This window comes from Doryrhamphus excisus, chromosome 15, assembly GCF_030265055.1.
Source record: "Doryrhamphus excisus isolate RoL2022-K1 chromosome 15, RoL_Dexc_1.0, whole genome shotgun sequence".
Lineage (NCBI taxonomy): Eukaryota > Metazoa > Chordata > Actinopteri > Syngnathiformes > Syngnathidae > Doryrhamphus > Doryrhamphus excisus.
The window spans coordinates 13098554-13109623 of NC_080480.1; the positions used below are offsets into that span (position 1 = coordinate 13098554).

At 38.1% G+C, this 11070-nt stretch overlaps 1 protein-coding gene and 1 non-coding gene across 2 annotated transcripts; both read left to right on the forward strand.

The window, feature by feature from the left end:
- The first annotated feature begins 193 nt into the window (after positions 1–193).
- colgalt1a (collagen beta(1-O)galactosyltransferase 1a) lies at positions 194–11058 on the forward strand. Its single transcript, XM_058050274.1, has 12 exons — positions 194–506; positions 2445–2555; positions 2624–2741; positions 3173–3307; positions 3379–3583; positions 5583–5702; positions 5777–5853; positions 5932–6038; positions 6117–6249; positions 7445–7572; positions 7647–7853; positions 8724–11058. The coding sequence occupies exons 1-12, from the start codon at positions 286–288 to the stop codon at positions 8989–8991; spliced, it is 1830 nt and encodes a 609-aa protein (XP_057906257.1). The 5' UTR covers positions 194–285; the 3' UTR covers positions 8992–11058.
- Positions 1726–1798, forward strand: trnam-cau (transfer RNA methionine (anticodon CAU)). Its single transcript has one exon. It is a non-coding gene; the product is annotated as a tRNA-Met (tRNA).
- Positions 11059–11070: the final 12 nt, after the last annotated feature.

The window sequence follows — 11070 nt, forward strand, 5'->3', positions numbered from 1 at the left end:
AAATTGTAATGCAGGTAAAATCTCCATAAGAAGCAAAGTTCTACAACTTCGAGTATAACATCGTTCACATCTATGGTAAAGATCCCTTCTCTCCTGCAGGGCCCATCCCCTTTAACATGACACCTCCTCCCCTTTAAAGCCGAACTTCTGCAGCTTCTATACAATCTTTTTTTCCCCCCCTCTACTGGTCTAAGATGTCCCCAAAGCTGACAGCTGCAGCATAGCACCGTGTTTCCACCGACCACTTATTTATTTCATTATCTTCCATCCGTGTCGTGTGGAATCATGAGTGGAATGCACGGTTTCGCCTTCCCGCTACTGCTGCTGCTGTCCAGCTGCACACCTTCCCGGGGATACTTCTCGGAGGAGCGCTGGAGCCCCGAGTCGCCGCTGCTCGCACCCCGGGTCCTCCTCACCCTCATCTGCCGCAACTCGGAGCACTCCCTGCCCTACGTGCTCGGCACCGTGGAGAGGTTGGACTACCCCAAAGAGCGCATGGCTGTGTGGTGAGTAGTTGCTAAGGAAATGAGGAGGGGTCTTATCAATCATAATAAGGCAAAGTATTACAAAATTTTCCCCCCAGATTAACTCCCATCATAAATGTGAGTTAGCTCACTTTGTAGTGAAGAGGAAGCATACATTGATCTGTATACGTGGAGGGGGTGGGGGCGGGATTTTGTTGTTGGGGGTCCAATACACACTCAGACTATTACTTATTTCTTATTATTATGAAGTATTTCAACTTTATTCCCATTAGTCTTTTTTCTCATAATATTATGACACAATCCAAAAAATATTTAGCCTTTATTTTTGTCATATTGTAACATATTCCTCAACCATTTTTTGTTTTTTTCTCACAATATTATAACTTTTGGAAAATATGAATGTCCTTTTTTAATTAATGTCTCAACAATAATATTATTCATAATCATAATATACAACTTAATTATTGTAAAGTAGTAAACATTCACTTTCAGTGGCTTTCTATTTATGATTCTGCCATGCACTAACCTGCACTGAGACAACTTTTCTATATGAAAAATAATGTTTTAGACCATTGAGCCCACTTCAGCCTAGGCAAAAGTGAGGGGCGGTAAAAAGAAGGGTATGTGTTTCCCTCCTAATAGCTTAACAACATGCTGCAACAGCCCACCCGTGCTGAACAGTGTAGTGCAGAACTCGGATGAGGTATGCTTCAGCTTCATTTTATGTGGGCAAAGTTGTGAATTGTCCCCCCTCGTTTCAGTCAGTGGAACTTTCTTGCAAATGCGCATGAGTGGAGGACTGTTTCTTCGATCCCCCCCGCCCGCTCGGCATACATCAGCAGTGTGATGTTGTAAAGACTGTACAAGTGGACGCCGGATGTCAATAGTTATGCATTGCAATGCTAAGGGCGAACATTCTTTCAGGCCGATAGTGTGTGTGTTTTGCCATGTTTGAGGATATGAAAGGTAGTCGAGCAATGGCTTAGCACGGAGATGCTGTGTTGTCACGCTTCTTTGTGAAATGTGCCTCATTCCAACCGCTTCTGGCTGTTGCCCAGTGTGAGCTAAATACCAGCTCTGCCGCTCATGGTTGACCCGCAACACAACTCGGAGATGGTGCTTAAGCTTAGGACTTTAAAGATGTTGTGTCAGCAAGTTTCTTCATTTTGACTCCTATATAGCCTTGAATATGTGGCAGGCGTCAGTGTGACATGTGACACTGCATTGGCAGCAGCATACAGCCTCGTTAGCGCAGTAGGTAGCGCGTCAGTCTCATAATCTGAAGGTCGTGAGTTCGATCCTCACACGGGGCATTTTTTGGGGTTGTGTGTTTTACGTGGCAGCGTCACTGTTTACACTCTTTGCACTCTAACGTTTTGACCTCTGCTGACCCCTCAGGGGAGTCAATGAGGTCAGTTCTAATATGCACAGACAGGTCATTGATTTAGCGATGCCTTTTCCCCCTTTAATGTCCATGGGTAACCAAAATACATACTAAAAAACACTGCAGTACTCAGCAGCAACCAGCAGAGGCGCTGTTCAGTAATGTATGGGCAATTGATGTACAAAACAACCATGCAACGTAACTGTATGAAAAATATATAATGTTAAAATTAACATGAACATGTTGAAAAGCCGCAGTTAATTAATAAATGAAGCTTTTCCGTCAATTTTGTGCAACTATATAAGCGGTAGAAAATGAATGAATGGTTGTTGATTCATCTTGTAGCTATTGAGTCAAAATGGACTGTAGTACTTACTACAGCCTGCTGAAGCGCTGTTGAGTCAGTCTAAACTGAAAATGCAATCAATTAATTGTAGTATAATTCATCTAAAAATGATCTCTTGTTGTATTTTTCCAAAAATAAGAATTTGTTACAAATTGGGTTGAGAGTGCTTATTCCCACAGCTGTAGGCAATGGTTACAGTGGTACATTATGTTGATGTATGATCCAACAGGGTAGCAACCGACCATAACGAGGACAACACCACAGCCATCCTGCGTGACTGGCTCATCAAGGTGCAGAATCTCTACCATTATGTGGAGTGGAGGCCCAAAGAGGAGCCCAGGTGGGTTTCTTCTCTTCATTGTTGTTGTTTTTGGAGTAAATGAAACCCATTTATTATGTTTCTTGCAGCCACTATGAGGATGAAGAAGGTCCCAAACACTGGACAGATCCCCGTTATGAGCATGTTATGAGGCTTCGGCAAGTTGCACTGGAGTCAGCCCGTGAAATGTGGGCCGACTACTTTATGGTAAGTCGCTGTTTAAAGACAAATCCACGTTCCAAGTGGTTCCCAAGCTCCAAGGTTGTGTCGTTCAATAACATGAGTCGGATAAGTACAGGGCCGTTTCTGGCCCTGGGAGCCATGTTGGAAGTTGAGCCTGTCATATTTGTCTGCCTCTTCTGGTTAAAGATTATCTGTTGTGGTTCTTCTGGATGTCTGCTCATACAGCGGCACAAAGATGAACGTCGGTGCATGTTTCTATTTGTACTCACTGCTGCTTTGGGTGGGTGTATAATTTAGCAGAGTGTTCCGTTTAGAGAGGAGAGCTGCAGCTTTTTTGAATGAAAACTCAATTTGGCCTCTCACATGGCTTACTGTATCTGCTTTTTGTTGTCGGGGTTGCCATAATTTCAAGGCATCCTGCCTCCATCTCATTTGTCATCCTTCTCCTCGTGTAGGTGATGGACTGCGATAACCTCCTCACCAACCCAAATGTCCTCTGGAACCTCATAAGCGAGAATAAGACAGTCATCGCTCCCATGCTGGACTCCCGTGCCGCTTATTCCAACTTCTGGTGCGGAATGACCAGCCAGGTACACACCGTGCTGACGTTAGTGACCGAGACGAGGTATTTCCTCCGCTAACATTATTCGGCTATCCTCAGGGCTACTACAAACGCACCCCAGCCTACATGCCTGTGAGGAAGCGCGTGCGTAAGGGCTGTTTTGCAGTTCCCATGGTGCACTCCACCTTCCTCATCGACCTCAGGAAAGAAGCATCCAGGCAGCTGGCTTTTCACCCGCCTCACGCAGAATACAATTGGGCTTTCGACGACATCATTGTGTTCGCCTACTCGGCTCGAAGGGCAGGTAAAAACTTAACAAACTGACACCATATATAAGTAATGTATTTAGACTTCATTGTTCTGATGTAAATACGTCGTTGTTGGAATCTCCTTATCAACCGACCTGCACCAGTTTTGCCTATTAAAGGAAAACTGCACTTTTTGGGGAATTTTTCCCACCCACGGACACGCACATCTTTCTCTTTTCTGTGCTTTATAAAGATATACAAACAGATAAAAAGAGGCAGATAATTAAAGCAAAGTAGTACAAACAGTACAACAGTAAAAACACTTATTATAGTAATTTGGTCATTTTTGAAGCATTACCAAGACTTCCTTCCTTGGTGTATTGATTTCACATAGCAACACAGAAAAGAACACTACACTTAACATTATTAACTTGTCTAAACTCAAAACCAAAACATATAGCATGGGATGGCCAGTAGCTAGCAGGTGGTGTGTGTGTGGTGAGGTGTCACTACTCCAGTAATATAGTTATTGGGCGTAACAATGTTAATAACAATAATAAAAGCAATATCACTGTAGCTTGGTTCAGGTCACTTTATGTAAATGGTGCATTGAGTTTGTCGCTAACATGAAATTAGCTCATTCATTCATTCGTGAGCATGAATGAATAAATGAAATTAGTATTGTCAAAATTATAAATAATAATGATAAATAATGTTCATTCATTTTCTACCGCTTATCCTCACGAGGGTCGTGGTTGGTGCTGGAGCCTATCCCAGCTGTCTTCTGGCAAGAGGCGCAGTAAACCCTGGACTGGTGGCCAACCAATCACAGGGCACATATAGACAAACAACCATTCACACTCACATTCATACCTATGGACAAATTGGAGTCGCCAATCAACCTAGCATGTTTTTGGAATGTACGGGGAGAAAATGCAAACTTCACACAGAGATGGCCAAGGGTGGAATCGAATTCTGGTCTCACTAACCACTCGTCCACTGTGCAGCCTAGTTGACTTTTTATTGTATGTAAATATAAAAAAATTACTTAAAATATTATATTATCAGGCCTATTCAAATAATCTTCATTCATTCATTCATTCATTATCCTCACGAGGGTCGTGGGGGTACTGGAGCCTATCCCAGCTTTCTTCTGGCAAAAGGCGAAGTACACCCTGGACTGGTCGCCAGCCAATCACAGGGCACATATAGACAAACAACCATTCACACTCACATTCATACCTATGGACAATTTGGAGTCACCAAGTAACCTAGCAAGTATTTGGATAACATGCAAACTCCACACAGAGATGGCCGAGGGTGGAATCGAACTCTGGTCTCGCTAACCACTTGACCACTGTGCAGCCTAGTTGACTTTTTAGTATGTAAATATAAAAAATGACTTAAAATATTATATTATCAGCCCTATTCAAATATCTAAAAAAAACAAAACAATTAGTTATTACATGTTATTATTAACAATTAGGAGTGTAGTACTTAATGCTACCAGCAGAGGTGCTGTTACATCAGTCTCAATTCAATCCGTTTTTATTATAGGGTAAAGAGGTGTAAAAAAACATTTTTTTTGAAGTTATTTTATGTATATATATGTATATATATATATATATATGTATATATATATGTGTATATATATATATATATATGTATATATATATGTGTATATATATATATATATATATATGTATGTATGTATGTATGTATATATATATATATATGTATGTATGTATATGTATATGTGTATATGTGTGTGTGTATATATATATATATATATATATATATATATATATATATATATATATATATATATATATATATACAGTACCACCCTGGTGGTCAAAGGTTATAGCGCTACCTGCTACTATAGTATATGAGATTTTTTTAAACACCATTGTTAAGTGCTGAGATTTTTTTTCCCAAAGCCACAGAGTGGAGTCAACATTCAGTTTTAAAAATACCCCGTGCATGCGCCTCCATTGTTTTTGCCATTTTCAAATGAGAACACACCAAATGTGGGCCTTTCTTTGCTGTCAACAGACGTGCAGATGTTTCTCTGCAACAGAGAGACGTACGGTTACCTCACCGTGCCGCTGCGTGCCCACAATACTTTGCAAGACGAGGCCGACAGCTTTGTGCATTCTGTGTTGGAGGTAAACGGTGAGTATATCACTTTTTTTTATGTCCTTGCTCACATTGGCTGGCTTATTCTACTTTATGATATCTTTTTGTAGTGCGCCACCCCCCGGTGTTGCCATCCCAGTTCATCCCAGTTCCCTTGAGACAGCCGGACAAAATGGGGTTCGATGAGGTGAGGGAACGACTTCTTTGCTCATTATCACCCCCTTGCTGTTCAGAACGTCACTAAGCACTTCTACGGCATCATCAGGTGTTCATGATCAACCTGAGAAGGCGTACTGACCGCCGAGAGCGTATGCTGAGAGCCCTCCATGAGCAGGAGATTGCATGCAAGATCATTGACGCCGTAGATGGAAAGTGAGTTGAATGTCATCTTTAAAGGGGTCATTTCACTGAAGTGTAGTTTCATCATGACTCTCTTGTCCCGTGTGGTAGGGCATTAAATAGCAGCGATGTCCAAGCGATGGGCATCCACATGCTCCCTGGATACAGCGACCCTTATCATGGCCGCCCGCTGACCAAAGGAGAACTGGGGTGCTTCCTGTCCCACTTTAACATCTGGAAAGAGGTAATGATAAGTGTAGGACTGTTGGCGTTATATCATGAAAGATAGAAGAAAATGCCATATTTACAGTGATTATGCACTTCATGTTTCGACTATAAATTATATAAATATAAATGTATAAATAAATATATATATTTCTGTTGATGAAAAAAATATAGAGATATTTAAAATATGTTTCACATAAGTTTATAAACTTTACCAATATTTATGGAATTATTTTATTTATTTATTGTATTATATTATGTAATGTTATATTATTGCTATATGATTATGTGCATATACTATTTATATAAATATATTATCAGCATTAATATATTATATTAATATGTATTATATGACATTAACAATCATATATTAATATAATTAATCTATATAATTAATATAATCTATATTATGATATTATATGTATTATAATTAAATTAATATTCATACATTAATATTTGTATATGATAGTAGAAAATGAAGTAGAAAATGTTTTTAGCACTTTTTGTTCCAAATGCAATTTTGTGTTTAAAACCCCCCCACAATTTAATAATGTAAAAATAATAAATATACTACATAAATTTAAAGTTTTTTTTCTTACTAAAAAAAATGAATAAAATATTAGAAACTATGCCATTTATTTTCTGTAGACCATTAGAAGGGCAGTTAAAAATTACAATAAAAATCGGGGTTGTCAAAAATAGCTAACTAGTTTTTTTCACGAATTACGTTAAAATATTTACCATCATTAAATATCCCGCAGAGATTAGCTCTACTTTATAACTTCATTCTGACCTGAACACATCAACAGCAGTGCAATTCCAATACCATTTATGTATCTCCAACTAGTTCGTTCATCCTGGGTACGACACTTCCTCATTGTCACTAGAAGACAGCGAGGTGCATTCAATGACACTCCGAAAATCACACAACCTCTGTATTACATGTGTACATTACATGTGTGGTGTAAATAAACAGAAAGACAAAAATCGGCACATTTCACACATTGTGGCAAATGGTGATTAATCATGATTCATTCATTTGAAAACTGTAATTAATTTGATTAATATTTGAAATCATTTGACAGCCCTGAATATTTAAATATGCTGAAGAAGCCCTGCCTCCTCACTAAAATAAAGTTTTCCGTACACATTATTAAAGTAGTAAATAAGCGCAAATAACGATAATAATTTTTACATCGGATGCTTGATGTCAGGTTGTGGAGCGAGGCCTGCCCACCTCGCTGGTCATCGAAGACGACCTGCGCTTCGAGGTCTTCTTCAAGCGGCGCCTCATGAACCTGATGAGCGAGATCGAGGATGAAGGACTGGACTGGGATCTCATGTCAGCGTTATTCTTAACTCCTTCCACTTCATCCCCGAGCTTGGTCCTCACCCTTCTTCTCCACTTTCTCCCAGTTACATCGGTCGCAAACGAATGCAAGTGGACCACTCCGAGAAAGCGGTGCCGAATATTCACAATCTGGTGGAAGCGGATTATTCCTACTGGACTCTGGGTTATATGATCTCCTTGCAAGGAGCTCAGAAGCTTCTAAGAGCCGAGCCTTTAAAGAGAGTCCTGCCAGTGGATGAGTTCCTACCAATCATGTTCAATAAACACCCAGTGTGAGTCACGCTGTAGCCTACTCTCAACGCTCTAATTGGAAGCATGAAAACATTCATTATATGGAACAATTCAATGTTTTTCCTTTCAATAATGATATAGAGTGCATGAGAAAGTCTCTTTGTCGGCATGGTCATATATTAACAAGTGTATTGCACAACACAGCAGCAACAGAACCAATGTTGTAATCGCAGTCAGGAGGTAACTGCTCAGCAAACTTGTATTAATGCCACTGATAATAATAATAATAATAATAAAAACAACAATAATAATTATTATAATGATTACTGATAATAATGATTGGTATTTAATTAATTAATTAATCAATAATAATAATAATAATAATAACAATAATAATAATAATAATAATTATTATTATTATTATTATAATTATTATTATCAGTGGCATTAATAAAAGTTTGCTGAGCAGTTACCTCCTTACTGTGATTACAACATTGGTTCTGTTGCTGCTGTGTTGTGCAATATACTGACTTATAATTATACTATACTTATATAATAATAATAATAATATATGACTATGCCGACAAAGAGACTTTCTCATGCACTCCATGTCATTATTCAAAAGAAAAACAACAACAACAATAATAATAATAATAATAATTATTATTATTATTAATAAATTATAATTATAAATGTATATATAAATACATTATAATTATAAATTTGTATACTTAATTATAATTATAATTATAAATGTTTATATATAATAATAATAATAATGCACACCAACATCCAACATTTTAAAGCGCATGCAGAGGTACATAAAGCATGTGGGTTATAGACCCTTTAGTCGGAGTATTAACTGCAAATATGAAATATTATATTTTCTAATCTAACCTTCTCCTCCACAGGTCAGATTACATGAAGCAGTTTGAGACCCGAGACCTCAAAGCCTTCTCAGCAGAGCCCCTCTTGGTGTACCCCACCCACTACACGGGCGACTCGGGCTACATCAGCGACACGGAAACGTCCACCGTGTGGGACAATGACAAGATCCGCACAGACTGGGACAGAACACGCTCGGGGAAAACCCAGGAGCAGGCTGAGCTCAGCACCGAGGCCCAGAACTCCGACGTGCTTCAGTCGCCTTTGGACAGCACAGCACGAGACGAGCTATGAGACACCACACCCCGCACAAAAAGTACCCTTTGTTTTTTTTTAAGTATTATTTGGCTGTGGCATTACAGATTAAGGGATGTAACAAATGTTTGTGGTTGATCAAAAAGGCACTAGACTTGCCATACGAGATGGCATTTGCAGTACCCAACCTGTGTCTGTCATACAGAAACAAACCTTCATATATTTTTTCACGTCCATCGTGACGTTACACTGTGAATCAGGCTACGACTGCATGTCACTGCAAAATTAAATTCATCCTAAATCATGCAATCTGCAGGCCTTTAAAATCTAGAAATCGCATTTCTGTTCACAATTTGCATGTGGATGCTCCCCCTCATATTTCACAGCACACCTCATAATCCATACAAAATAAAATAAACCCCCTGCTGTCTTTCAGCAGCATTTTTGGACATGCCATGACACCATTACTGCTACAGAAAAAATACAAAAAATCTGGGAAAAATAGTGTAGAAAGAAATCCTAAAAATACAAGAAAATATGTCTAATTTTACAAGATTAAAATTGAATTATTGTAGTTTATTAGAAAAAAAACCTTTGAGAGAAAAATCTATATAATAAGAATAAATAACATAATATTACAATGATCAAGCTGTAAGAAAGTGTATTTTTAACATTACAATAATAAAGTAATAATTATTAAAATATTCAAGTAATAATTATAACATTGTAAGAATAAAGTAGGACTTTTTAAGAGGAAAAAAAATCATAATACATGAATAAAGTCAACTTTTGACATGACAAATGTATAATTGACAAGAATAAAGTTGGATTTCTAAAGGAAAAAAAGTATAGTACAAAAATAAAGTCAACTTTTGATGTGGAAAATACATAATTAACTAGAATGAAGTTGGATTTTTAAGAGAAAAAAGGGTAGTACAATAATATTTTTCATCTTTTTATATGAAAAACATATAATTGACAGGAATAAAGTAGGATTTTAAAGAGAAAAACATCAAAATACATGAATAAAGTCATTTTTTATGTGAAAAACATATAATTGACAAGACTAAAGTTGGATTTTTAAGAGGAAAAAAAGCATATTACAAAAATAAAGTAAACTTTTGACATGAAAAACATGTAATTTATAAGAATAAAGTTGTTTTAAGTGAGAAATCCATAATTGACAAGAATAAATGTGATCCTTTTAAGTGACAAAATATAATAAATTGTAAGAAATTCTCAATATAACCAGAATAAAACTGCATATTTCAAAGAAATGTTACAGTCCTCATCTTAACACATGATTCTGTTTATGTTCATAATATGAAAACCCTGTAAAAAAATACTTTATTCACATAAATTGAAGCCTTTTTCTCTTTATAAAGCTACTTTAAAATTGTCCTCTGCTGCCCCCTACCATGCAATTCCCACAGTGCCACATCAGCTCCAAGGAGCAGCTGTTCACAGTGTTGTCGGTGAGGCAAACCGCCGTGCAGGCCTCAAGTGGGAAAAGCGTTTGCAGATGCCCCTGTCAGACATCCACCCTGATGCCTTTATCTTCCAGCCCAACATCTGTAGTGACATCTCGCCTATTCCATATCCATAGGATTCTAAATACTTTATAATAACACTCTCCTGCAGATGCAACATCCACTGCTTATGTAATCGGACAGGCTCATGCCCACCATAAGACAAAATAGCCTTCACTTGAGAACTAACATGCACTTTATGTCAGTCAGTAGAGTTTTTACACCTTAAGTCATTTATGGCGCATGTCTCTAATTATCCCCTGAATGCGGACTGCCAAGGGATGCCGAGCTGAGGCGTCGGTTGTACATTTAAGAAAGTGAATTGATTAAAAGACACAGTAAAGCTCACTTGGAAGTCCCGGTGGTCACATTTATTGATGTTTGACCGAGGTAACAGATGTCAACATGTCTTTGGTTACCAGTACATCGAGACCAGAGCGCTTAGCACATGGATATCGTAAAAGGTTCCGTCTCGTCGTCTGTCCTTTTATAGTGTCCCCTCTCCATTGCCATACTAGATTAACAAAATATTTTCATAGTCCGAGCATAGAAAAGCTGTTTAATATGTTTTTTACCATAATTACCCCTG